The sequence below is a fragment of the Pongo pygmaeus genome, chromosome 12, assembly GCF_028885625.2.
Source record: "Pongo pygmaeus isolate AG05252 chromosome 12, NHGRI_mPonPyg2-v2.0_pri, whole genome shotgun sequence".
Taxonomy (NCBI): domain Eukaryota; kingdom Metazoa; phylum Chordata; class Mammalia; order Primates; family Hominidae; genus Pongo; species Pongo pygmaeus.
Window position 1 is genome coordinate 24,035,431 of NC_072385.2, and position 27,590 is coordinate 24,063,020.

General features: G+C 58.1%; 2 protein-coding genes across 3 annotated transcripts in view; both read left to right on the top strand.

Annotated features, from left to right (window-relative positions):
* Positions 1-250: 250 nt before the first annotated feature.
* On the top strand, positions 251-17,564 carry PROM2 (prominin 2). 2 transcript variants are annotated; one of them, XM_054475227.2, is made up of 24 exons: positions 251-923; positions 1,553-1,602; positions 2,022-2,224; positions 2,319-2,439; positions 2,686-2,749; positions 3,060-3,149; positions 3,453-3,655; positions 4,019-4,093; positions 4,810-4,873; positions 5,074-5,233; positions 5,927-6,079; positions 7,319-7,442; positions 8,004-8,095; positions 8,222-8,306; positions 11,054-11,200; positions 11,725-11,796; positions 12,563-12,655; positions 12,850-12,903; positions 13,178-13,258; positions 13,441-13,509; positions 14,255-14,344; positions 14,527-14,633; positions 14,976-15,049; positions 15,267-17,564. In XM_054475227.2, the coding sequence occupies exons 1-23, from the start codon at positions 680-682 to the stop codon at positions 15,037-15,039; spliced, it is 2,505 nt and encodes an 834-aa protein (XP_054331202.1). In that variant the 5' UTR covers positions 251-679; the 3' UTR covers positions 15,040-15,049; positions 15,267-17,564. The 2 variants fall into 2 exon arrangements, with proteins under 2 accessions (XP_054331202.1, XP_054331203.1); XM_054475228.2 differs by lacking the exon at positions 2,022-2,224 and having other exon boundaries at positions 873-923.
* A 5,601-nt stretch (positions 17,565-23,165) lies between these two features.
* Positions 23,166-27,590, top strand: part of KCNIP3 (potassium voltage-gated channel interacting protein 3) — an 89,258-nt gene continuing 84,833 nt past the window's right edge. Inside the window, exon 1 of the mRNA XM_054475229.2 lies at positions 23,166-23,354. Coding sequence (XP_054331204.1) covers positions 23,340-23,354 — 15 coding nt within the window. The 5' untranslated portion in view covers positions 23,166-23,339. The remainder of the gene's footprint in view (positions 23,355-27,590) is intronic.

Sequence of the window (27,590 nt, forward strand, 5' to 3'; positions counted from 1 at the left end):
ACCTGTGCAGACACATTTCTGGTCATATCCTATCAGTTGTTTCAACTGCTGACTGGATGACGTATGGCCAGGCCAAAGGGCACACCTCTGGGATTTACCCTCCCAAAGGCCCGTGCCTGTCAGGGTAGGCCTCTGTTCCGGATTGGCCTGGCAGTGGGCACCAGGCATGACCTGCAGGGACAGAGCAGGTTCCAGATGAAGCAGGGAGAGGAAGCCTGGGTCCTGGCCCTGTGTGTCTGGTCTTATGACCATTTTGACCAGGGCTTCACCAAGCAGCTGTTTTCCCAGCTCCCAGACTGGGCTGCTGGGGCTGGGCGTGGAACAGAATATTTGAAATGGGGCCACTCTAGGTGATCCCAAGCTGCTGAGGTGCCTTTTGGACCCAGCTGGAGGCAGCCGTTGCCTGCAAGGATCTAGGTGGTGGGGAGTCCAGGCTTCCACCCGTGGCCACCAAGGGCGGTCCCAGCCTGGCCCTGCCCCTACCCTGTGCCTCCACCCCTGCCCTTCCTATGCTCCGAGGCAGGCAGGGAGGCGGGAGGCCAGGTAGCTCAGGAACCCAAACCTGTCGGGCAGGTTTTGAGAGCTGTGGAGAGAGGGACAGAGGCTGGAGAAGGATGCATGGCCTGCCCTGGGCTTGCCTGTCCCCTCCTGAGCCTGAGCCCCTTACCTTCCTGACCCCATGAGGCACGCACTGGCTCTGCTGGCTCCCCTGCTGGGCCTGGGCCTGGGGCTGGCCCTGAGTCGGCTGGCAGCAGGGGCCACAGACTGCAAGTTCCTTGGCCCGGCAGAGCACCTGACGTTCACCCCAGCAGCCAGGGCCCGGTGGCTGGCCCCTCGAGTTCATGCGCCAGGACTCCTGGACTCCCTCTATGGCACCGTGCGCCGCTTCCTCTCCGTGGTGCAGCTCAATCCTTTCCCTTCAGGTGAGTGTGCCCCTCCCCCATGAGGGCCTCAGCATTTGGGTCCCCAGCCCAGCTTCCTCTGTCCCCCTCTACCATGGGATATGCCCAACCTACCAGCAGGCACTTGCCACCTTCCTGGGGTAGAAGGCGGAGGATCTGGGGAGGGCTCCAGAACCTACTGTGTGACTGTGGGTAGGCCTCATTTCCTCTCTGAGCCTCAGGTGCTCTGTCTGTAAAGTGAGGAGGTTACATTGGAAATAATTAGACCTGACTCAGACATCCTCTTAGTCTATCGGTGCTTGGGTTGGGTGGTCCAGGAGTAGCTGAAGGACCCTCCCCGTCCTGTCCCTTGCTGCTTGAGGGGAAGAACTGCCAGGCCAGGCCCCTTCTCTGCCTTTGCCCAGTCTCAGGACTGACCTGTAGGGTCCAGGAGGAGAGGTGTGCAGCCTCCTCTCTGCTCGCCCTCCTGAGCAGTGCTGAGGTCAGAGCAGGATGGCACAGGGCTGCGGTGATGCAGCCTTCTGCGAGGGTGCCATGGTGGTGGCAGGAGCCCTGCCTCAGAGCCACTTTGCCCTGGCAGTGGGGAGAGGATGGACACAGGGGCAGGGCAGTGGCTGCCCCCAAATCCTCAGCTTGGCTCTTTCCCGTAGAGTTGGTAAAGGCCCTACTGAATGAGCTGGCCTCCGTGAAGGTGAATGAGGTGAGCAAACTCAGGAAAGGTGCTGGGGGAGGGAGTTCTGGGGTGAGCAGCAGGGCGGGAGCAGAAAAGCCTCGGCTCTGCTTAGCCCGCCTCGCTGGGTGTCCACCAGGCGGGGGCTCAGGCGTCCTCTCCCCTCCTCTGTGGGTGCTGCAGTCCGCAGACCTGGGTGCAAACCACAGCTCTGCCATTTACTGGCAGTGAGGTTTGCAGGGAGCTGGAACTTCCTGAACTTCAGCTTCCTCCTGTGTACCATGGTGATGAGCAGTAAGAATGCGGTCACCTCTGGGACGGGTTCCACGAGATGCAGGCCATGCCCCCGACGGCACTCCCACCCCTTCTGGTTTCCCTCTGGACTCAGGCAGAAGCCAGGGTTGGGCAGTGGGGGTCGGGTCGCCCCTCATGCCCTGCCACCTGCCCAGGTGGTGCGGTACCAGGCGGGCTACGTGGTGTGCGCCGTGATCGCGGGCCTCTACCTGCTGCTGGTGCCCACTGCCGGGCTTTGCTTCTGCTGCTGCCGCTGCCGCCGGCGCTGCGGGGGACGAGTTAAGACAGAGCACAAGGCGCTGGCCTGTGAGCGCGCGGCCCTCATGGTCTTCCTGCTGCTGACTACCCTCTTGCTGCTGTAAGGCGCTGCCCAGGGCCCGGATGGGGCGGGCTGTGGCCTCCAGGCTCCCTCTTACCCAGCAAGCGCCTTCCTCCTCCCTCCGTTCCCACAGGATTGGCGTGGTCTGTGCCTTTGTCACCAACCAGCGTACGCATGAACAGATGGGCCCCAGCATCGAGGCCATGCCTGAGACCCTGCTCAGCCTCTGGGGCCTGGTCTCTGATGTCCCCCAAGTGAGCACTGTTACCCCTCACCCTCATGTGCCCCTGTGAGCACTGGGCCCGGGCAGGACAGAGCCGTGTGGGCCCTCACTGGCCCATAACCAACGCATCTGAAAGCCGCCTCCTCTCCCGCCCTTGCCTGAGAGTCGACCACCCTCAGGGTGGATGCTATAGGGGCAGGGAAGGGGCCAGGGAGAGATGGGGATAAGGACTGTGGGTGACCAGGAAGGGCTGCCTCAGGGCCTTGTGTTTGCCTAGGAGCTGCAGGCCGTGGCACAGCAATTCTCCCTGCCCCAGGAGCAAGTCTCAGAGGAGCTGGATGGTGAGGGTCTCGGGGGCTGGCAGGTGGGCCAGCTCCAGGGCCTCTGCTCGGGTGCCTCGGTGGGGGCCTTTCACTCCCTCATTCTGGACACCCCCTGGGAACAGGCTGGTAGAGATGGGGATCAGGCCAGCTGGAGAGCAAGAGTGGCCGCCACTCAGCTGCTGGAGGAAGAAGCCATGTCCCCCTCCTTCACTCCTCTCCACCCCCCGGCTCCTACAGAGCCCAGTGGGGCCTGGGGAGGCAGGATGGGAATGGGGAGGGACCCTCCACTCTTGGGGCCCCACCCTGCAGACTGCCCTGTGCTCTTCAGGTGTCGGTGTGAGCATTGGGAGCGCGATCCACACTCAGCTCAGGAGCTCCGTGTACCCCTTGCTGGCAGCTGTGGGCAGTTTGGGCCAGGGTGAGCTGGGGCCGCACCCTGGATAGTGTGGAGCCCAGCGGGTGTCCTCCTGGGGCGATCCCACCTGCACCTAGCCCTGGATTTCCTGAGCCACCTCTGCCCCACCTATGACTTCCCCATCGCTGTACCCCAGGATCCAGCCCCCCCTCCCCTGGCTTAACGTGCCCTGGGGCAGTTTCCATTGTAGGCAGGAGGTCAATGATTTGCAGGTCCCTTTGGCTGGGGGAGGGGAGTTCTGCCTCCTGCAAGGTGTCTGGGGATGCATATGGTGGACCCTGCTCAGGCTAGGTGTGGGTCTTTCAGCCCTGCAGGTCTCCGTGCACCACCTGCAAACTTTGAATGCTACAGTGGTAGAGCTGCAGGCCGGGCAGCAGGACCTGGAGCCAGCCATCCGGGAACACCGAGACCGCCTCCTTGAGCTGCTGCAGGAGGCCGGGTGCCGGGGAGATTGTGCAGGGGCCCTGAGCCAGGCCCGCACCCTGGAGCTGGGTGCTGACTTCAGCCAGGTGCAGACCCAGGACAGAGTCTTCTTAAAGCCACGGAGAGCTAGCTGCCTGCTGCTCCTGGGATCTGGCAAATTCCCAGTCCCCTTGCCCTGATGTTCCTCCCTTGCTCCACCCACCCAGGGTTACTGCCGGTCATCCTGGCAGTGGGTGGAGTGCTCCCCAGGCCACGCCCTGTACGTGAGCTTCAAGTGTGTGAGCTCCTTGAGTTCTTGCTGCCGCCAGGGGCAGTAAGAGCCATGGCAGTCCTCATTTTACACTTGAGGACATTGGGGTTCAGAGGCACCTGCCCCCCGCATCCACCCTCAGGGATGCCCTTCAGGCCTCTCCATGAACTTTGTCATAACCCACCTTCCCCCATTTCAGGTGCCCTCTGTGGACCATGTCCTGCACCAGCTGAAGGGTGTGCCCGAGGCCAACTTCTCCAGCATGGTCCAGGAGGTGAGAGCCACCTGGTCTGCCTGATTTCTCCCTCACCTGCCAAGTGAGGGCCTCTGTTTCCCCCTTTTGGGCAGGAACCCAGTTGAACCTAATATTTGGGGCCCCACCCACCACACAGCACCCTGGGCAGGGGACTCCCGACGACCATCCTTGGTGTGCACACCATCTGTGCTCAGAGGGGAGAGCTGGGACCTTCAAGGTGGCAGGCATCTGGGGGTGGCAAGGGAGCAGTACTCAGTCTGAGCCCAGAGGGCAGGCGGTTCCCCCGGGTGGAGATGGGCCAAGGGGGAGGACGCGGTGCTGTGAGTCAGCGCCCAGGACCCAGGACCTGGAGCTGGGGAAATGATGAGTCAGCTGTGCTGGGTGGCTGGAGTGGAAGGTTCCAGAAGGAAGGAAGTCAGAGCTGAGGCTGGAAGGGTGGACTGGAGCTGGACCTTCAGGAGCTAGACCTGGCAGTTGTGTGGAGGGTGGCTGAGAGTTCACTGCAATGGTGGGAGAGGGATAGGGGTAGGAAGAAGAGGTCCGGGGGAGGCAACGTTTTGGGAAGTTGAGTCAGACTGGGCCAGGGGATGGGAGAGGAGAGCAGCAACCAAGAGAAAAGAGGGAAGCTGGGAGCACTGAGGGGGGCCCTCCCTCTAGGCCTGGTGACTTTGGGGTCTCCCAAGAGGGGACACTGGGCAGAGATGGGGAGGCCCAGCCCTACTTGGTTCCTGCAGGAGAACAACACTTTCAACGCCCTTCCAGCCCTGGCTGCCATGCAGACGTCCAGTGTGGTGCAAGGTTAGGCCGCATGGGTCAGAGCCACCTGCCAGGCATGGCTTCCCACCCCACCCCTACCAGGGAGGCTTGTTGAGAGAGGACTGGGGTGGCGGGGGACTGTCCTCCCTCTGTGGTTCCCAGATGTTCTTCCTGCCCACTTGTCTTGTTCCTGAGCCCCAGGGTGCCCTCCGCATCCCACAAGTCCCTGCTACTTTGGGCAGAGCTGAAGAAGGCAGTGGCCCAGCAGCCGGAAGGGGTGAGGACACTGGCTGAAGCGTTCCCGGGCTGGGAGGCAGCTTCCCGCTGGGCCCAGGCACTGCAGGAGGTGGAGGAGAGCAGCCGCCCCTACCTGCAGGAGGTGCAGAGATACGAGACCTACAGGTGCTGGGCACCCGCAGGGTGGGGTAGGGTGGGTAGCCCAGCCTCTATGCCACCCTGACACCCTGAGCCCCATTTCCCAGCCCCTATCAGCCCCTGACTATACTGAGCCTCTGTGTTTTTTGTTTGTTTGTTTTTGTTTTTGTTTTTGTTGTTGTTGTTTTTTTGAGACGGTGTCTTGCTCTCTCACCAGGCTGGAGTGCAGTGGGGCAATCTTGGGTCACTGCAACCTCCACCTCCCCGGTTCAAGTGATTCTCCTGCCTCAGCCTCCCAAGTAGCTGGCACTACAGGCGTGCGCCACCACGCCCAGCTAATTTTTGCATTTTTGGTAGAGACAGGGTTTCACCATATTGGCCAGGATTGTCTCTATCTCTTGACCTCGTGATCCGCCAGCCTTGGCCTCCCAAAGTGCTGGGATTACAGGCCTTAGGCACCGAGCCCGGCCGCTTCTGCATATTTTTAAGCCAAGACCCCTGACGCCAGAAGCCTCCAAGTCCCTACCAGGCTGTGTGCCCTCGGAACCTGAGCCTGGAGACCACACAAGAGCAGTAGGGCCTCAGGAAGAGTCTGTATCTGCATTTCTGAAGCCCCAGCCTTGGGGTTAGAGGCCACACCCGGTCGTCATGTCCCTCACCTGTCCTTGTTGGTGCCAGCTACCTCCTTTCTTAGTGACACCCATGTCCTCTCTGTGGCAGGTGGATCGTGGGCTGTGTGCTGTGCTCCGTGGTCCTGCTTGTGGTGCTCTGCAACCTGCTGGGCCTCAATCTGGGCATCTGGGGCCTGTCTGCCAGGGAGGACCCCAGCCACCCAGAAGCCAAGGGCGAGGCTGGAGCCCGCTTCCTCATGGCGTAAGAAAGGGCCGGGAGAGGGGAAGCGTCCCCCCTTATAGGGCTGGCTGATTACTCTCGCTCCTGGGCATAGCTCCCGGTGTGGCTGCCAGTGTCATCATCTGAATAAAGGGGTTGAACCAGAGCAGGAATGGCCAACAAGGAGCTCTTCCCTCCTACAGCAGGGGCAACTGTAGCACCTAATGGGCACTCCTTCCCCTGAGTCAGACACAGCCTAGAGTCCCTACCCCAGCTTCCAGGCGGCCCCCACCACCAATAGGCAGCAGCACCAGAGGTGGAATCTGTTTGCCAACCCCAGACTAGATGGTCTCTAAGGCCAAGGCTGCCACATACGGTTGTACAGGCTGTTCACTGAACAAGAGTACCTGGCTAAAGGGGTAAGTGGGGGCTGAAATCCACCCCATGTTTTACTTTCCAAGCCTCACAGCCTGACATGGGGCTGTGCCTGCCTCATAAAACCTTCAAGCCCCCTGGTCTAAGATCTTTACTCCTCAGACCTGCTGGGATTCTGCCCTGTCGGCAGGTCATGCCTGGTCATGCCAGGTGACCCTTTTGAGTGCTGGGTCCTGGAGTAGGTCACCTCCATGGGCCCTAGGCACAGAAGTGAGCAGTCTTGGCTCTTTGGGTTTTGTTTGTTTTTTGTTTTGTTTGTTGTTGTTGTGCCAGGGTCTTGCCCTGTCACCCAGGATGGAGTGCAGTGACACCATCATGGCTCACTATAGCCTCAACCTCCCAGGCTCAAGCTATTCTCACGCCTCAGCCTCCCAAATAGTTGAGACTACAGGCGTGTGCCACCACGCCCAGCTAATTTTTAAAATTTTGTAGAGACAGGGTCTCACTCTGTTGCCCAGGCTGGTCTCATACTCCTGGACTCAAGCTATCCTCCCACCTCAACCTGTCCTCCCACCTCAAACTCCCAAAGTGCTGGGATTATAGGTGTGAGCCCGGCTAGTCCTGGCTCTTTGAATAAAACAGCTGTTCTCTCCTCTAGGCTGCCAGGGCCAGCCAGGGAACCAGGGACAGGGTGGGGATGGGGTGAAGGTGAGGCCGGGACAGTCAGAAATTATGGGTTCTCCCTCCTCTCCAGGAGGCCAAGTCCTCCAAGCCCCTCTCCTCTAAAGGCTCTGTCCTGGGGCCAACTGGCTGAGCAGGCTGGCCCTGGGGTGAGGGTGGGACAGAGGGTATGGTCAGGGTAGCCAGTCCCTACTGTCCCTCAGTCCTGCCTCTTGCCTTCCCCAGAGGTGTGGGCCTCAGCTTCCTCTTTGCTGCCCCCCTCATCCTCCTGGTGTTCGCCACCTTCCTGGTGGGCGGCAACGTGCAGACGCTGGTGTGCCGGAGCTGGGAGAACGGCGAGCTCTTTGAGGTAGGCCTGTCTCTGCTCGAAGGCCCTCCTGGGGAGGGAGGTTGGGGGCGGTATCAGCAGAGCAGGAGGGTTGGGGGAAAGTGGGGGTCAGGGGGATAAGAGGGGGAGAGGGAGGGGAGGAGTGAGACAGACATGGCCAAGGAAAGAGACAGAAACCCGCCAGTGGATAGTGGAGGGAGAGAGCACCCATGAGTCCCTGAGATGCTGCCCAGGCCCCAGGGCAGGGACCTTGAGAGATGGCACCCTGACCCATTCCCTGTCATCTCCTAACACTGTCTGGGAGATGGGACCCTGGTGCCCGGTGAGCTGCGATGCTGGACCAGGTTCTCTGCAGAAGATCGGGCTAGGCACCCCTACTAGGGATTCGTGGGAAGAGCCCCTGTAAGGATTTGGGGCCCAGGGGTCACCAGAGTTAGAGGCCAGGTGTGAGCTGGGGTGAGGGGATGTTTCCTACACCTGGTCTGTGCTGTGCCACAGACCACACAGGGCCAGGCCCTAGGGGACCAGGGTGGCCTTGCCCCCACCCCACTCTGTGCCCATTTCTCACTGCCCCATCCCCAGTTTGCAGACACCCCCGGGAACCTGCCCCCGTCCATGAACCTGTCGCAACTTCTTGGCCTGAGGATGAACATCAGCATCCACCAAGCCTATCAGTGAGTGGACAGCCTGGGCAGAGCTGGGGACCAGGGAAGGAAGGAGGAGGGCCAGTGTCCCTCAGGGGACATCAGCCCCCCTGCCACCCCCAAGGCTCATCGTCTGCACCCCTCACTCCTCCTCAGGCAGTGCAAGGAAGGGGCAGCGCTCTGGACAGTCCTGCAGCTCAACGACTCCTATGACCTGGAGGAGCACCTGGATATCAGCCAGGTGAGAGAACGTTTTGGAAACTGTGAGGAGCCCTCCTCAGATCCCCCTCCTCTGGTCTTTTTGCCTCTGTGGAGGCACTGTCTCTTTGAAGCTAGGAGACCTGAGAAGTCTGTGTGAGCGATTAAGGTGCCCGAGGGCAGAGGCCCAGTTATCAGCTCTGGGGAAGGTTCCGAGTGTGTAGGTGGGTCCATGTGCACCTGAAGGCTATGTCCAGCTCCAAGCACAGCCAAGGTGGCAGCAGGAAAGGTTGGTGACAGTGAGCATGAGGACGAGGGGGCACATGTGTCCTGACTGAGGACAGGCATTGGCTGGGATGCTCCACTTGGGAGGGGGAGGCTGCGGAAGGACGTGGCAGTGGTGATTCTGGCTAACAGTGGTGGAGGGCCTGCCAAGCTCACACAGGTGGGAGGTGGTGGTGGCAGGATTCCATCCCCAGCCTGAAAAACAAGCCTCTTCCTGTAACCTCTGGAGTTACTGGAACTTGGTGTGTAGAACTGGAGACACTTGCCAATGCTGGAAAGAGACAGTTCTAGAATGAAGGCAAGGAAGGGCTGTTTCACAAGAGGGATGGACTTTGAGAGTGGGGCTCTCCTCATGGTGCACAGAAGCTGGAAGACATTCACTGCTCGACTTCCACGCTCCTAAGCATATGCTGGGGAAACCCACATCCCCTGGCCCCGGTTCCCCTCTCCCTCCCCAAACACAGAGCATGCTAACTCCTGATTTTGCATCGTTCTGGGAAACCCTTCCAACCCCTGGATCCACCAACCAGCCTCGGCCCACGGACACCACAGCCGGATGGCCCAGTCCCAACTCTGTGCCTTGAACTGCACAACTTGGGACAGTTATGCAGCTCACTCCTCCTTCCGCATCTTTAACCAGACAGGAGGCCCCCCAAGCAGGTGATATCCCAGTGCTAGGCCGAGACACTGCCCTGTGGAGGAAGGCTGGCCAGGGAGGGATGAACCAGGGCCCTGGGCAGAGGAGCCCCCATCCCCTGCTGGCAGGAAGCCATGGCTCTCGAGGAGAGGAGTCCTGGGCTCTGGTCCTTGGCAGGGGAGGGTCCTTGGCAGGAGAGTCTGGATAGACAGGGCTTTGGATTCAGATGCACTGGGCAGTCCTCTGAGGCCACCTGACAATGTACCAAATGTGGCTGTAAGAATCCTCGTCCTCAAAGGAGATACTGAGGGGTAGGCAGACGTGAGTAGGACACAGGGCTTTCCAGAGCATGGGGAGGGCACCAGCCACCTTCCCACTTCTCCTGAAACTGCTGCCACTGATGCCTGAGACACAGCCCGAAGGCCCCCACCTGAGAGGACCAGGCCTTTTCTTCTCCAGGAGAAGGCAGCCTGGAGGGATGAGGGGAGGAGAGCCAAGCTGGGCTGCAGTCTCTAACCACCTGTGTAAACTCGGCAAGTGGATGCTCCACTCTGACCTCAGTTTCTTATCTGTTAAACACTGGGCTGAATTTTATGACCTCTAAATCTCTTCCAGTGATAGTAGGAAAATGCTGAGGCTCTTTCCTGAAAATGCAGTTGCGTGCATTCATTCATTCATTCATTCATTCATTCATTCATTCACACAGCTAACAAACTTGTCCCCTGCCCACCATGTGTGACCCTCCGAGTTAGATGCTGGGGGTTTGGGGCGGAATAGGCAGGCAAAGCCCCACTCTTGTGGAGCTGACAGCATTGAACAATTAACCCACAAATAAGATCATTTCAGAGCAACAAGTGCTTTGAAGGCCTCGACACAGCTGACAGGATACAGAGGGGCTGAGAGAGCTATTTTATTTCAGGTGGCCAGGGAAGGTCTGTGTCTCGGCCCAGAAGCCAGATGGGCACTGGAGGAAGGCCAGGTCTTGGCATTTGGGGCAGGGGCCTACTGGGAGCCTGTCTGGGGCTTGGGGTGTCCAGGACAGGGGGCCCTGAGGGCCTGCCGTGTGAGTCTGTTCTTGCGTTGCTATAAAGGAATACCTGAGGCTGGGCATGGTGGCTCATGCCTGTAATCCCAGTAGTTTGGGAAGTTGAGGTGGAAGGATTAGTTGAGCCTAGGAGTCCAAGACCAGCCTGGGCAACATGGGGAGACCCCCTCTCTACCATATTTTTTAAAAAGCCAGGTGTGGTGTCTTGCACCTGTAGTCCCAGCTACTCGAGAGGCTGAGGTGGGAGAATCACTGGAGCCCGGGAGATCTAGGCTGCAGTGAGCTGTGATTGTGCTATTGCCCTCCAGCCTGGGCAACAGAGCAAGACCCTGTCCCCTCCCCCAACCAAAAAAAAAAAGCAATACCTGAGGATGCATAATTATAAAGAAAAGAGGTTTAAGTGCAGGCTGTACAGGAAGCATGGCACCGGCACCCGTTTCTGGGGAGGCCTCAGGAAGCTTCCACTCGTGGCCGAAGGCCAAGGGGAGCCAGCGCATCACATAGGCAGAGAGGGAATGAGAGAGCCAACGCGGAGGTGCCACGCTCTTTCACACAACCAGGTCTCACGTGAACTAACTGAGCAAAACTCACTCATCCCATGGCAATGGCACTAAGCCACACGTGAGGGATCCGCCCCCGTGATCTAGTACCTCCCGCCAGGCCCACCTTCACCCCCAACACCGGGGATCGCATTGCAACATGAAATTTGGAGGGGACAAATATCCAAACCATATCGCCTGGTGACGCCCTCGCTTTGGGGAGCATCTCTGGAGTCCTGGCTCAGCAACTGGGCATGACTCCCGCCCTGTCCCCGCTCTCCCAGTACACCAACAAGCTACGGCAGGAGTTGCAGAGCCTGAAAGTAGACACGCAGAGCCTGGACCTGCTGAGCTCAGCTGCCCGCCGGGACCTGGAGGCCCTGCAGAGTAGTGGGCTTCAGCGCATCCACTACCCCGACTTCCTCGTTCAGGTCAGCGGTGGGCACCTCAGCAGGGCTTCCTCAGCAGGTGGTGATGGAACGAAGGGGCCCACAGAGGAGCTGGGTGTGCATCTCGCCTTGTCCCAGTTCTGGGCTCTTCCACATTTCCTGGGGCCTCTTCCTGTGGAGGTGTCCCCAGATCATGTGCTCCTGGGCCTGTCCTCCTGCCACCACCCCGGTCACACGGAAATGGACACCCTCTCCCCCAACCCAACAGCATGTATTGCTGTTCATGGTCCTGAACCCATTGCTGCCGAGGACGCAGTGGGAAGTTGCCTCTTCCTTAATTACACCAGAGGGTGCCTTATTTGTTCTTGTTGTTTCTATCTCACTGGGAAAATGTCTGAAATATTTCACAGTTCCAGGGAAAACTCACTGTGACTGATATGTCACAATACACTTAGCTGGTGTAGGTTATATTTGATAAGACTGGGGATTTGGAGGCTGGGATCAGGTGGTCGTGGGCCCCAGGGGAGCTGATTTCATCCCTCCTGGCCTCTTCTGTCCACCTGCAGATCCAGAGGCCCGTGGTGAAGACCAGCATGGAGCAGCTGGCCCAGGAGCTGCAAGGACTGGCCCAGGCCCAAGTGAGAGGGAAACAGGGCCCCGACTGGGCAGCAGGAGCCACGGGGGGCTTGGGAGGCGGGAAAGGGTGGGAGGATGTGAGGGCAAAGGCAGGGAACTGAGGACCCCCACCAGTGAGGCCTGAGGCTCCTGACCCCTGGCTGGGCTGGAGGGTTTTGCAGCATCAGTTCTGACTCAAGCTCTGCCACCCATTGGCTGTGTGGCCTTGGGCAAGACATGCAGTGTCTCTGAGCCGGAGGTTCTTCATCTGTTGGGTGGACTGTCCTCCATCTCAGAGCAGATGAAATCACTTCTCTGGCCTCACGCAGTTGGGCAGGTGTTTCTGTGTGCCACTTGTGGGATTTGCTGGGACAGGTGCTGTGAGGACATTGGGATGAATGAGATGTCATGGCAGTTGCCCTTGAGGGGAAAAATAGCATTTTGTATTTATAACTATTTAGGGTTTAAAAGTTCTCTTTGAAACATCCCATAGGCCCCGCAACAACCCCACAGGGTGGGCAGAGCCAGGAGCATCCTCAATTTCAGCAGGTGCCCCTGTAGCTCAGGCATGTTCTGTGACTGACTTAGGGGCACCCAGCAAGCTAGAGTGAACCTAGAACTTGGATCTAGGCCCCCCAAACCAAGATCAGGCCCTGGAGCTTAAGGAGGGCTCGGTTTTCTGCCTCTGAGCCCAGCACTCCCACTTCCCCTTGGTATGTCGGACTGAAAGGCTGGGTGAGGGGTAGATGGGTCCTGGGCGGGGCCGTTCTGATTTTTGTATCCTTTCAGGACAATTCTGTGCTGGGGCAGCAGCTGCAGGAGGAGGCCCACGGACTCAGAAACCTTCACCGGGAGAAGGTCGTCCCCCAGCAGAGCCTTGTGGTCAGTTTGGAGGCCGAGGGAGCCTGGGGCCTGGGGGAGGGGAGACCTGGAGAGGGGACGGTGAAAGGGGAGGGAAGTTCTGAGAGTTCCCCTCCTCTCCCCTCCCCTCCCCTCCACTCCCCTCCACTTTCCTCCCCTCTCCTCCCTCCCCTTCCCTTCCACTCCTCTAACCAGCCCTGATCTCTTCTCCACAGGCAAAGCTCAACCTCAGCGTCAGGGCCCTGGAGTCCTCTGCCCCGAATCTCCAGGTGGCTGCTGTTGGTGGGGACGTATGGTGGAGCGGGGGGCTGCAGAGGGGGGGAGGAAGTAGGAGCCCATCTCACTGTGCACCTCAGAGCTCTGCCCAGGTTGCAGGTGGGGTTGGGAGGAAGATGGGGGTGGCAGCAGAGCCTGGGGGATCACCACCCTTGGCTTGTCTGTTGGAGCTGAACCCTCTCCTGCTGAGTGTGCTGCGGTGTGTGTCGAATTAATGAATGGATGCGTGAATGTGGGACACTGAGTTGAGGCTCTCGTCCCCTCCAGCTGGAGACCTCAGATGTCCTAGCCAATGTCTCTTACCTGAAAGGAGAGCTGCCTGCCTGGGCCACCAGGATCCTGAGGAATGTGAGTGGTGGGTGGGACAGGGAAGGGGCTTCCACCCCTGGCTTCTCCAGTCCAAGCTTCTCACTGTGGCTCCCAGGAAAGCTGGGCCTGTCCCCAAGTTGCCAGGCATGGGGGGTGGCGTGGGTGGGGGGCAGTGCTGCTTCTGGGACCCCTACAGCCCAGACCTCCTTTCCTTCCTGCAGGTGAGTGAGTGTTTCCTGGCCCGGGAGATGGGCTACTTCTCCCAGTACGTGGCCTGGGTGAGAGAGGAGGTGAGTGGGGCCTCAGAGCAATGACTGATTCCCTGCTCCATCGGACCAGCTGTTCACCCTGCTTTGCCCCGCCCCCACCCCCGGAGCCCCTTGGGGGTGACCCAGCCCTTCAGGATCAAACCCAAACTCCCAAACCTGGCATCTGCACCCCTGCTTGCTGGCTGAGCTCTGCCCACCCCACCTCTGCTGCAGCGCTTCCCTGAGCTGAGTGTGAGCAGGGTTGGTGTTCTCCAAAATGTTTCATCACACCTGGCCTGCAGGTCCTTTCCTGGGCTGGCCCTTTCCCCAGCTTGTCCAAGGCCAATCCTCAAAGCCCACCTCCCGCTGCAGACCCTTGCTGAACACAGCCTCTGCAAGCTGTCTGGATCCCCACACTAGGGCGACAGGGGTCTGGCTTTACCCTGAGTGTGTCTGTGTGTCTATGTGTGTGTGAGTGTGTGTGTGTGCATGCACACACACGTGTGCCTTCAAGCACTGTGGCTTGACGCACAGTGCTGCGTCATAGTAGGCCTTAATCCAGGCTGGTGAACAGATGGAAAGGGGAGGGGCCCAGCGAGGAGCCTGTGGAGTATGTCCCCATCTGTCTGTACCTGCCTCTCTGCATGTGTGTTCAAGTGTGCGGTGGTCCCAGTGGTGTCCCCAGGCCTTTCTGTGTCCCTGTCAACCACTCTCCCTGAATTGAATATGGGTGTGCGCCTGTGGGTCCGGGTGTCTCTGCATCACCTGCCTCATGTTGGCGCCACAGGTGACTCAGCGCATCGCCACCTGCCAGCCCCTCTCTGGAGCCCTGGACAACAGCCGTGTGATCCTGTGTGACATGACGGCTGACCCCTGGGTGAGTGCTCCAGCTCACCAGGGCTTGTCCACCAAGTCCCCAAGTCTTCCTGCTCTCCAGGGAGGGCTGGGTGAGCAGGGTGTGAAGCCAGGCATGGCGTCTGCCCTGGCTCTGATGACAAGGCAGCTGGGTGAGGCTGGGTGCCACATGGGTTGGTGAGCCGAACTCATGCCTTGTTGCAGAATGCCTTCTGGTTCTGCCTGGCATGGTGCACCTTCTTCCTGATCCCCAGCATCATCTTTGCTGTCAAGACCTCCAAATACTTCCGTCCTATCCGGAAACGCCTCAGGTGAGGGGCTGCCAGGGCTGCAGGCAGCATCAGGGGCCAGGGAGGTATCTTTTCAGCCGCCAGGGTCCCGTGCCACAGCCCCTCCTGAGACCTCCCAGGCAGAGGAGGCTCATGACCAAGCCCTGAAGAGCCACATTCTGAGGAGCTCCAAAGCCGGGAAGTTCTCCTGTATGTCTGCCCCTTACCCTTCTTGCTGCATCCATTCGGGTGCAGCTTCGTGGGACCTTTCCCATCCCCCACAGGGCTTCTGAGGAGAAACCCTCAGGGCTCTGGGTTTGTCCCTGTGTCGGGGCTGAGGGTCTGGGGGAAGGGTATGCTCACTCTCTGTCTTTGACACTGCAGCTCCACCAGCTCTGAGGAGACTCAGCTCTTCCACATCCCCCGGGTTACCTCCCTGAAGCTGTAGGGCCCTGTGGGTGAGTTTTCCCCAGCTCGCTTAATTGCTCCCTGCCAGGGATTAAGGGAGTGGGGTGGGGAGGGGCTGGGGTCTGTGGTTTCCAGAGACTAGGAGGGCAGGAAGGCTTGGGGACATAGTGGAGTCTGGGTATTGGGTGTGGCCCATCCAGCAGTGGGGCTGACAGCCCTGTTCTCCCCTCCCTCCCCTTCACCTGTTTCCTTCTTAATCCCTGACAGGGTGAGGTGACCCTGAGGCTGCCTGTCCTCCCCTTTGATTCAGCCTGGGCCACAGGACTTCGGTAGCTCTTGCCCCAGAGCCCAGGCTGGCCTCCAGGCCTGGACTGTCCCCAGTTCTGGCTTACCTGGCCCCACCTTACCTGCTCCTTTCCACCCCTTTCTGCTCACGACCCCCATCATTCACTATCAGAATCACATGGGACTTCTGTGCAGCTGCAGAGCCAGCAGGTCCCTCCAGGTGTCACCCCTCACCCCCATGCTGGTGGCATCCTCACAAGAAGAGCCTGTTCTCCACCTGCTGGAGCCTGGACCCTGGGGCGGGGCAGAGGCCTCGTTCAACCCCACTCCCCTTCCTGTGTGTCCTCCCCCTGCCAAGCCTCCCCCTGCGCCTCTCTGAGCCCCTCGCCCCCCACATTGTCCTCATCTGGCCTCCCCCCGGACCCCACTTCCCTCTTATACCCTTCCTGGCCCTTTGCTTCCTCCCTTAGTCCCCTCTTCACCATATCTCCACTGCCACCTTGCTGGCCCCAGGGACCACCCTGCCCAACCAAACCACTCGGGTAACGCCACTAATCTGGCAGGGGCCACCATGGCCTAGGTCTGGGCTGGCTGCAGGCCCTGCCTCATGGCCCCTGAGCCCTCCACTGCCCCAGGGCCTTGGGCCCTCTGCAGATCTCATCCAGGATTTATTGGTGTCCAGTGGGGTGAGGGAGGCCTGTCTGAAGGCCGAGCCTCCCTGCCTGCACCCAGGTTAGAAATGGGGGTACTAGTACTTAGCTCCTCTCTGAGTGCTGGCTCCCAAGGAAGGGACCTGGGACCTGGGCCACAGTGGGGGCTCGCCCTTATCTCTTCAGAAGGAAGCGTCTTCCACAGCCCCCACCCAGCTTTCTTAGGAGTGATCTGGTGGCCAGAACAGGATTTTGCACTGCCCCTTCTATCCTGCACATGTGGCCTAGGGTCATCCCCAGCCCATCCCTGTGTCTGCCCTGAGTGCTGGACGCTGCGTTCCAGAAACGAGGAAGAGGAGAGAGAAGAGATGGACAGACTTCAGATCCTTAAAGTGTTCTCACTTCCCTGAGACTTGGTTCTGGGTCCTTAAAACCAGGTTTCCTAGGCTGGGGCCCTGTACATAGTTGGTGTTTAATGAGTGTTTATGGAGAAGAGAGTTCTAAGGTCACCTCTGGCTGCAGGCATCCAGGGATTATTCCAGCAATCTGCAGGTAGGGAGAGGGTCCCAGCCTGGGAGCCTGCTGTCAGGAGCAGGCAGACCCGGACTCACAGCCTGGCTGTGATGCTTGTTTGCTCAGCTTCTCCATTTATAAGATGGGGAGAATAGTCACAGCCTCCTCAAAGGGTTGTGAAAATCAAATGTGATAATTTGTGGAAAGCCCTTAGCAGTGGCCTGGCACAAAACAAATGCTCAGTAGATGGAAGCTGCCTATTATTATTGTCGTTGTTGTTGTTTGCCATGACTGCTCTGGGCCGGGGGTAGAGCTAGCGTCTGGGCATGTGCGAGGGAAGAGGGAGGCAGGCCTCTATTCAAAGGCAGAAATTCCTTTAAGATTGTGGTCTGCTGGGTTTCAGGGAGTGTCTGTGTTGTTTGTTTTTGTTTGTTTGTTTGTTTTGAGACAGGGTCTCGCTCTGTCACCCAGGCTGGAGTGTAGTGGTGCCATCTTGGCTCACTGCAACCTCCACCTCCTGGGCTCAAGCGATTCTCATGCCTCAGCCTCCCAAATAGCTGGGACTACAGGTGTGTGCCACTATGCCTGGCTAATTTTTGTATTTTTTGTAGAGACGGGGTTTTGCCATGTTGCCCAGGCTGGAAGTGTCTATGTTTAACTGCATCTTATAAACCAGCAACAAGTTTTCTACTAGAAATTAGAATGGTGCATACACAATGTATTGTTATCACTGTCAGATGAGCATCCTTGAATGTAGCATGACTGCCTCTTTTTTGCGTTTCTTAGAGGTTTTTTTTTCGCTTGTTACTCATCTGTTGACCTACCTGGGGGAAGTAGCACCCTTGCATTTAAAAAATAAAATTGATGCCATTACAAATGGAATAGAAACAATTTTTAAAATATTTTCAGTTCTCTTTCAAAATTACCTATTTTATCTTTTATATATTTGAACATATTAAGCATAGTTATTTTAAAGTTCAGTTAGTCCCTTATATGGAGCCTCCATGAGTCTGTTTCTAGTGCCTGTTGTTTCTCTTGTTTTTTGTTAGTTTTGTCCTGTCTCCTCCCATACTTGGCAATATTTTAATTGAGTACAAGTAATTTCAGGTCTAGGATGGAGTTATCTTCCTCTGTGAGGATTATGTTTACATCTGGCAGGTGGCTGGGGATGCAGTGAGCCAGATCTCTTTCATCTACTTGCAGGGAATGAGATGATTTGAGTCACTTTAAGGGCTGATCTACTTCTGTTTCATTCATATTCATAGGGTGAAGCCCACTGGGGCTCCAACCCAAAGCGTAAAACATTTGCCAGGTAGCCTTCCTGTTGGTGGGCTTTGCAGTGTCTTCTAGAATCAGCAGACCCCCTACAGAAAACGTAGTCCCAGATGCCATGCATATGTCTCTGAGTTGCCTTCTTTTCCCAGATCTTGGCCTTGTAATTCTTCACTGCTTTGTTTCCTTCCCAATACTCTCAATTAGACTTAAATATATATATATGTACATATATTTATTAAATAAATATGTATATATATAACTTTAAAAGCTGTTCAAAATGTCCTCCCCCGCACCCCCCCCACACACAAATTTTGAGCGGCTTTTTAAGTTGTCCTGAACTGGGAATTTGGTCCAAATTACCCAGTGCACAGTTATTAGAAGTAGTCCTAAAAAATTGACTTTGTTGTTGCCATTATAAATTGGGAAAAGGCTGCCACTCTTTGAATTTAGTGTCCAGAAACTGTGGCCCAGCTAATTGAACATTGTCTTTTGAAAGGAGTTTTGTTTAGAGAGCACCACGGTAACACTGGTTACCCGGGGATGGGGTGGCACTCGGCAGTTGGCAGACAGACAGAAATAGCCACAGAGAAAAATAAATTACCTATTTCTCTGGCTTTTAAAATGCTGGAATCCTAAAATGCTAATGCTACTTTACATGTGAAACAAAGCCCCTTCGAAGTCACAGTCTATCTCTTCTGGCCCATGACCGTCTCTGAGGGAGCAAACTATCATCTGGTTGAGCAGAGGAAGCTCTAGGAAGTTACACAGCTGGTTCAGGGTCTCAGAAGTTGAAGCCCAGCCAGGCTTTGGAAGCAGGTCCCCTGGTCCTGGTGGCCCTGGAGGTTTCTTCCTGGAGGCAATGCCAGTTTCCATTCCCTGCGGGCATGTGGGAGCGAGGCCCTATCTCCAAGGTGACTTGAACCAAGTGTCCTTGCTGTCCCTGTGGCAGGGATGACAGATTGGGGGTGCTAGGAGTTCTTCCAGACCCTTCAACCTGGCCACCCAGCAGAAGGCCTCACGGTAGATTCTGCCAAAGAAATGCCAGATGGGCCAAGGTGTCTGAGGTCTCAGGTGGCTGCTCAGGGCAGCTCCAGCTGGCTCGAGGTGTACAAAGGGAGAGCCAAGTGGCTGGGGCAAGAGCCTGCCCAACTACCTGAAGGGACAAACAATGTGAGTTAACATTTATTTACTGAGTTCTGAGCATAAGTCAGGAAGCACTTTCCATGAATTAACTGGGAGGCAGGCATTGTTATTTACCTGCCTGACAGTTGAGAAAGCTCAGGCACACAGACTGGATGTGGGCGGAGTGGAAAGGGCAACGCTCATCCGAATGAATCCGCCGAGAACAGTGCCACTCAGGCCACATCTGAGTCTTCTGGAATCAGCCTGAGGCCCTGATGTGGGTGGATGTGGACAGCGTCCCCCTTCCCTACTCTCCCCCAGCCAGAGCCGTCCATCGCTTCTAGCCTGAGTGCCAGGAGCTGAACCAGGAGGCTAGTGGCCAACCTGGTGCACACAGCACATGCTGCCAGAATAAAGCTCCTTCTCCGTGGTCCCAGCCCTTCCTAGCACATGCTGGGTGTGCCCGTCCTGGGATGGTCCACACTCATCCGTCTTACAAATGCTCAACAAGAACTGCAGCTCAGGTGAGGAGGGATGGAGGGGGTGTGCAGAGGGTGGGGCCCCATCCGAGCCCTTGGCTTCTGCCCACGAGTGAAGCAGAATTTAGGGAAGAGGTGGCTGAGCCCCTACCCACACTGAGGGCTGGAGTGGGAGCCAAGGAGTCAGGCGCTGAGGTTAGAGGAGGGAGGTTTCAGGGAGGCGAGCTGAGTCCAAGGGGTGCGGTCGGCCGCCCTCTCTTCACTTCAAGCTGCAAGGAAAGGGGCTTTAAAGAAAGCCGCCAGAGAGCTTCACGGTGTCCCCTGCAGTTTAATAAATCCCTTGGACTGATGCCTCACCCACTGCAAAGTCTAGAGGGCAGTCAGCCTGGCTGCATTGAAGGCGGAGCTAAGGAGAGGGCTGGCGGCCCAGGTGAGGGCCTCCTGTGAGAGACAGCGTGCAGTCTCCCAGGTCCAGTTGAAGGAGGCTGCCCAGAGAGTGAACCGACCTCAGCCAAGAGGAGGCAGAGCTGCCACTAGGTTTTGGGGGCTTGTGGGTCCCCTGAGGCCCATGTGAAACACTCTAGTCAGGGGACCATGGGGCCAGGCTCTGAGGACCTTTGCAGGAGCCCACAGAGAAAGAGGGACAGCTCTCAACCTCTGCAAACCCAAAGCGCGGCTCAGCCGGAGGCTGCCATGCCCGCTGCCTGCCCCAAGCCGCCACCCCCAGGCCTGAGCTGGGTGGGGAGCAGGAGAGTTGACGATGGCATGGGCCTGGGTGGGGGCTGAGCCTGTGTTGTGTGATGTGAAGTGATGAGGACCATTTGTATTTTCTTACCAAGATGCACCCAGCCAGCCAGGCTTTTCTCTCTCTCTCCCTGTACCCCTCAGCCAGGGCCCAACAAAAAATAGGGCCTAAGGAAAAGAGCCCTGGGCTGGGGCTCCACAGAGCTGGGTTTGGAGGCCTGGGGAGGAGGGACTTGAATTTGGGCCTGGAATGCGGGATCGTGAGCAAATATGGAGGAAGGCGTAGAGGCCCCCAAGGCCCGTGGGCAGGAGCGCCATGAGCCGCTTGCCTGGGGAGGACAAGAATGAGGGCCCTGGTCAGCTGAAACAGCCCACGACTGCCTCCTGAAACACTGTGACAAGAGGAAACCTGACCTTCATCCGGGCTTGAAATCATCGCTTCCTTTCCCACGTCCAAACTCCCCCCAGCCTCGGTTTCTCCCCACAGCCCCTATGTGAGGAGACCACAGTGGGAAACACAGGGCTGAAGCATTCCTAGCGGACAAGACCAGGTCCTCTCACAGCCTCCTTAACCTTCTGTGGGTCTGATACACCGCAGAGAATACTGGGAATTGCCAAGGCCGTCTCTGGGAAGTCTGCAGATGCCAGTGTGCTCACAACACGTCCTCCTCTGAGGCCCACGTGGGAGTCCCAGCCCCCTTTCTTCTCCCCTTCTCATTCCTGTGTTCCCTACAGGCCCAGGGGAGGGGCCCAGCTGGAAGCACTGGGGGCCCTGGACAGGCCACTGAGGAAGGCGGGTGTGGTGGCAGGGTCACACACGCCCCACATCTGTGTGAAGGGTGTCCACCCACATGCTAGCTGCAGTGGGAGGTTCGCAAGGCCCGAGCAGCTGGTGGGCCCAGCAGAGCAGGGCAGTCGTCCCAGGCCTGCGGTGTCACGGCTGGTGGACTCCGAGGACAGCGCATCTGAGTGTGGGATGTCAGCGAGTGTGCCAAGCAGGGGCGAGCAACTCTTGGGGGTGCTGCTGTGACGAGTGGGCTCCTCTGCTCCTGACTCCTTCGGCCAGGCCGTCAGGAAGACCAGCCCGTCACGGCAGTGCGGCCACCAAGTTTCCAAGCTGCTGTGTAAGCCCTGGGCATAGAGCCGTCAGCGGGATCTCAGCACCCATGGTGCTCACTCTAGGAAGAAGGCAACAGGCTTTGGGACCTGGCTTTACCACTCGCTAGCCTGTGACTTGGGCAAGTCTTTTAGCTTTTCTGGGTCTATTTTATCATCTGTAGAGTGAGATAATTACACTTTTCTCCCAAGGCCACTATGAGGACTCAAAATGCTCAATGCGTCCCTGCTTGTGGAGGTGAAGCTTGCTCAGAGTCAGGAGGGCAGGACAGTCCCAGGCGGTGAAAGGAGGATGGGGCTGGGCACAGTGGCTCACGCCTGGAACTCCAGCACTTTGGGAGGCAGAGGCAGGTGGATCACTTGAGCCCAAGACTTTGAGACCAGCCTGGGCAACATAGTGAGACCCCATCTCTACAAAAAAATACAAAAATTAGCCGCGCATGGTGGCATGTGCCCTGTAGTCCCAGCTACTTGGGAGGCTGAAATAGGAGGATTGTTTGAGCCTGGGAGGTCAAGGCTGCAGTGAGCCATGATCATCCACTGCACTCCAGCCTGGGTGACACAGTGAGACCCTGTCTCAAAAAAAAAAAAAAAAAAAAAGCGGATGAACTCCCAGGATGTGGGCCCTGAGCTGGCAGCCACGAAGGGGCTTGCCTCCCTCCCCCACTTCCTAGGGTGCAGTGTGGGTGGGGCAGGGGCAGCTGGGGAGTCCTCCGGGCTCTGCTGAGCCCCTTCCCCAGTGTGAAGTCCAGCCTGTTCTGAAGTTGCGCAGGGCCAGACAGCTGGGCTGCCACCTCCCCTCTGGAAACAGTCCTCCTTGCCTCGGTGGGTCGACAGTTCCAGGCTATTTTCTTCCCCTTGAGGATCTGAAAGTTGGAGGTAATTGGTTGGCTCAAAAAAAAAAAAAAAAGAAAAAAAAAAAAAGGAAAAGGGCATGCAAGCACAATTGTGCAGGCTGCAAAGGAGGGAGGCATCCTAGGGCTTCGTCTCCATGGGAACTACTGGCACAGGCTGGCTCCTCTGGGCTCCAAAAAGGGAAACTTGGCAAAGGTTTCAGGCACCTGGCTCCTGAGTGGTTTGCTTGGGGACCAAGCAAATGCCCAGGAGCTGCCCGCCTGAGGGACAGGACAGAGCCCCCTCTCTCAGGGATGCCTGGGAGCCCTCAGCCCCGTCCTTCACCCTCACACCCCAGGAGATCCCGTCAGGTCCTCAGCCGCCCTGGACGCATCCTGACTTGGGAGCTGGGAGGGGACCCAGCACAGCTGGAGAGCATGAGCAGCTCATGCTTTGGGGAGACACCCACGCTTCGAGGCCCTAGGATGGGTGAATGGGAGGCAGTTAATGAGGGACAGATGAAAGAGGTGGAAGGACCCCTGAGTGTCACCCTGCTGATGTGGCCCTGGTGGCTGTCGCTGTTTCTGGGTTGTGAGCCCCAGACCAGCACCTTGCAGAACAGCACCTCAGGCCAGGACCCTGAGAGAGGATGCTTCAGATGCTGGGTGCAGTGGCTCCCTGCTGTCCTGGGGGCCCCTTGGGCTGAGATCATCATAAGGGTGGCACGTCCTGTGTCTGTGAAGAGTGGCAGGCAGGACTGGGGCGGTGGGGGCATCCTGGCTTGTCCAGGAATGATCCCTTCCTTTTCCACTTCCACAGTCCCTCCGGGGCACTCTGGGTTCAACTGCTGCTCCTCCCCACTTCTTGGGGCGGAAACTCCTGCCCTGAACTCCCCTCTCCCCAGCCCCAGCTCCCTGCACCCTCTACCCCCATTCTTCCTTGGTGACCAAAAAGGGCGAGGAGCAGAGAAAGAGGCAGATGGCAGGTGAGGCACAGAGAGATGCTGGTGACAGGGTAGGGGAGAGGCCAGGAGAGCCAGACAGAGGCTTGGACAGGCTCTGAGAGGCCAGGATTAGGGGCTATGGAGAGAGGAAGAGAGAGAGAGAGAGAGAGAGAGAAAGGGAGGGAGGGAGGAGGCAGAGGGGTGGAGCGATAGAAGCCGGCAGGGAGGAAGGGGTGAGCAGGGGGAGGGTGAGAAGCTGCCGTTGACAATTACGTCTGGGTCCAAGCAAACATGAGGCAGCTGCCAGCCGGCCTGGGCAGTCTTGTCTGCCTCGGCTGTGAAGTGGGGAGGCTGGCAACAGTTTCCTTCAGCGCCCAGGATGCAGCCGGCTAAGGTAGGTGCTGGGGGAATGGGGTCTTGCTCTGGAGGGGGATGCGGGGGAGGAATGGAGGCTCCTGGGGGTTGCCCTGGACCAGGAAGCCTTTTTCTTTGACCCCTGTCCCCTCTTGTTCTACTTTCCTTTGGGGAAAGTGAGCGTTGGGGTGTCCTGACTGGCGTTGGGGTGTCCTGGCTGGTGTTGGAGTGTCCTGGCTGGCGTTGGGGTGTCCTGGCTGGTGTTGGGGTGTCCTGGCTGGGAGGCTGAACTCCTGGGGCTCCCTTTGGATGGGAGAGGTTTTAAGTGTTTGCGGAAGAGAAGCTGGACAGAGGAGGAGCTTGGGGTCAGCCCACGACTCATCCTGCTCAGTTAGGTCCCTGGGCCAGGTGCCAGCGTGGCTGACACTGAGCCAGGGCCCCACAGCCTTCAGGGTTGGGGGAGGGGTGAGCCTGGGAGGGAGTCACTTGTGCTTGGAGGTTGGTCAATGAACGCATCTTCTAATCAAGCCATCAAGTAACGAATGAGTGCCCACTTCCTCTGAAAGGGCTAGGAGCCCCTAACAAGAGCACTTCCCACACATTCCCTCTCAGCAGGGCTGTGGGGAGGTCAGAGAGAGAACGCAAGGAAAATGCCTGGCACAGAGTTTGAGAAACAGTGGTGGGGAGCAGGGAAGGGTGAAGAATTAAAGGAGGAATGAGGGAAGGAGAAATAAGCTGGCCCTCCACCTCTAGCTGACTCTCAAAAGGTCTGGCCTGATGCCCTGTGAGCTGCTCACACATTCAGGATAGTTCAGGACTAGGTCTGGCTGCTCATAACAGAACGCCCCAAATAACAGTGGATGGAACAAGGTTAGCGGGGTTTCTCTCTCATGCAGAAGTCCAGAGGGGCAGTGGAGGGCTGGCTTGGAGGCCGCCTGGTCAGCAGCATTTCAGGCCTGCTCCGTATCACCCCCGAGGTTACCTTAAGGTGCAGCATGGCTGCTGGAGCTCCACCAGCACACATGGGCTCATACTGACATATGAGCAGGAAGGAGAAAGAAAGAAGGGCAAAAGGACCCAGAGACAATCAGGGTCTTGAGTGTAGGAAAGAAGGGATATGGGGTTGGCACCTCAGCGTCTCTGCCCTGAAGAGATGGCTTCCTGCCTCTTTCACTTGTGAGGACAAGCATCCAAGCATGGGCGGGTGGCTGGCTTGGACCACACTGCCCCCAAACCCCAGGCCTCCCTTGTGCTATCTGCTCCATCTTCCAGGGTGCCAAGAGGATCAGCTGAGGTGATGGCGTGAAGCCCTTTGAGCATGGCAACACTACACATGGAAAATGTGCCTTCTCTCCTGTCACCTCAAGTCTCCCCAGCAACCACCATGCAGGCAGGGCAGAGTGGAGAAATGTAGCGCCTTGTCCCAGGCTCAGACACTACGGTATCAGGGTGCACAGTGCAACCGTGCCCATAGGCAGAGACGCATTGAGCGACCCTGCATGACTACAGAGATGGGAATTTCCAGAGTCAGGCTGCACACAGGTGTGCACACAGCCAGCTCTGACCTCCAGCAGAAGACCGTCCTCCCCTCCTTTGCCTTTCCTCTGCTGGCCTTAACTGCCAAAGGTCACTCTGGGAGCTTGGCCACTCCTGCCCCTGCCAGACTGGCGGAGTGGGTGGCCTGAGTCCTGCACTTACATCTGGTTCTTCCCTTGGCCGTTGTGACCCCACACTGCGCTCCACCCTCCCACAACCAGCTCCTGGGCCCCGGTGGGTCTCACTGTCCTTATGTCTGCTAGTGGCCTTCCTGTGGCTGGCCTGGCCAGGGAGGGGAGTGGGACCCACACCTTCTGGTGCTGGGCCCAGAAGAGGCAGTGGTCCTAGGAGAAGCCACCACTAGGTTTCTCATCAAGATCAATGGGAGATTGTGACGGACTGTAGTCAGAGCTCAGGCGGGGAGGTGTTCTGACTCCTCAGGGTCACGGTCAGTGGCTGTCCCCCAGTAACACCCCATGTCTGCCCGGCTCCCCAGCCTTCTCCCCACACTCCCCAGCCATTCACGAATTCTCACCTCACTCCTGGAGGGAGGCGGGGAGGCACTGCCGTTCCAATTCTAGACACTGAGGCTCAGAAAACTGGAACAGCTCCAGGACTCCATGAGCTTGATCCCATGAGCTCTTAGGAGAAAGGAGCGAAAGACCTGCAGTTTCTGCGACAGGCACTGCTGTCGCGGTGTTGGGGCTGTGGTGTCTTCACAGACCAGCCCGTGCACCGGGAATCCCTTCTGCCTGGCTTCCAGCCTTGTTGCAGGGCACTGTGCGAGATGGGCCCTAATTTGCTCCCACATTTCAAAACACCCCAGGCTGCGCTGGGAAGAAAGGGGCTCTGCCTCGGCCCTCCAGGTAGAGCCCAGGAGAAGGGCAGGGCTGAGGACCAGGAGCCTGAGGGTGCCAACGCCCATCTGGGACATTTTCTCCCACATTATCTCCCTGGACCCTCATGCAGCCCACAAGGCAGCTGTTGGTATCGTCCCCACTTCACAGATGGGGAAACAGTGGCCTGCCCTAGACTGCAGGCTACAAAGTTGTGGCTGAGATTTGAACCCTGCTCTGTCTTACTCCAGAGCGCAACAGGTCCCTAGGGCTTGGGGGTTGTGGAAGAAGACGCAAGAGGAGAAGGGCATGCCTTTAACCAGATGGCAGAGGAGGGGCCCATCCCAGCCATGGGCCTGGTTCCCTGGGCCAGTGGTCTGTTGTGCCCTCTGAGCCCTCTAGTGAGGGCACACAAGCCAGACTCCACCTGGCCACATCCCCTGCGTTAGCCACGTGACCTGGAGCTAGTTGCCTCCCATTTTTGGACTGTGGATCCAGAGCTAGGAAGGAAAGGACCCCAACATTTTAAATTCAGGTTGCCTTGTCTTATCAAGACCTTCTGTGTGAGGCAGAGAACTGCTTTGCTGACTTAGCAGAGGGGGCTTAGAGTCCCCCTGCCCTCCCCAGCCCACCCCTGGGCATCCCAGTGACTTCCAGGAGCAGCCAATGTGGCTTCTGCGGGGAAGAAGGCACTCTCAGTTTCTAAGGTGAAACAGAAGAGGGGAGAGAAGTTAGCATGTCTTCCTGACCTAGTGCCCAGACCTGGGGCAGGCAGGAGCCTGAGAGTGGGGGAAGGGTACAGCATGGGGCGAGTCCCGTGCTGCTCCCTGCCCAGGGCTCCCGGCCCCAGCTGACTGATGTTGCCCTTGAGCAGGTGCATCTGTCATCTGTGATCAGCCCATGCCCTAGAAGGCCACAGAGCAGCCCTGTGGCAGGGAGAGAAGCAAGAGGACCTGCAGAGTTGGAGAGGGAGCAGCTGAGCTGAGACGGGAGGGCAGCGTGGGGGTGGCGTGTCCCACACTAGAGTCGGCCCAGCCTCCCACTCCGATCTGCCGCCTCAGATCTCTGCCCAGCATGCTCTCTCCAACAGTCTGGCCGGGCCTGGGCCAGGCTCAGCAAGGAAAAGCAGCTGCTGGTCTTTTCTGGCCGCACCTCCCAGCCTGCTCAACACCCCCGGCCTTCCCCAACCTTCATCACATGGACAGTGGGCAGATGCCAGGGTAGGCAAGGGGCAAGTCCCCCGCATCCCAGTCATCTGCTGCTGGTGCCACATGCCCCTGTGCCCAGCTCTGTCGTGGGATCCTCTCTCAAGATGGGCACTCTGGACAGTGCCCCAGAGAACCAAACTGTAGCCCCACCTCTGCCCCACTGACTCAGGGCCTCAGTCTTCCCATCTGGGTCTGAGAGATGCTCACAGCATCTGCCAGGCCTTGTGATGAGCAGTGCGGGGCTGGGAGGGCACGGGCCTGGCTGACTCACGTCAGGGCCACTGCCAGCAGTGCCCCACATGTGCACACAAATGTCCATGGGTCTTGCACAGAGCCCGGATCCTCACCTTGAGGGACTGAAGGACCCCGGGCAGGAGACAGGCATGGCCAAAAGGCATCATGGCTGTGCCTTGTTGGCTGTGAGCCCTGACTCTGCACCAGCAGACCTGGGCTCAGTCCAGGCCCCGTCACACACTGGCTGTGTGTCGTCTGACAGGTTACTTAGCTCCTCTGTGCCACTGTCTCCTCATTTTCCTGGGGGAAGTATGAATATCACAGAACCCCCAGATAAATGTGATCCTATACCAACCAGCTTGGCCTGGCCCCTGGCACAGAGTGAGGCCTCCACACATGAAGGGAATACCTATGCCATCCCTTCTGGCTGTTGAGGAGAGCCTGGGAAGGCCACCAAGAGGC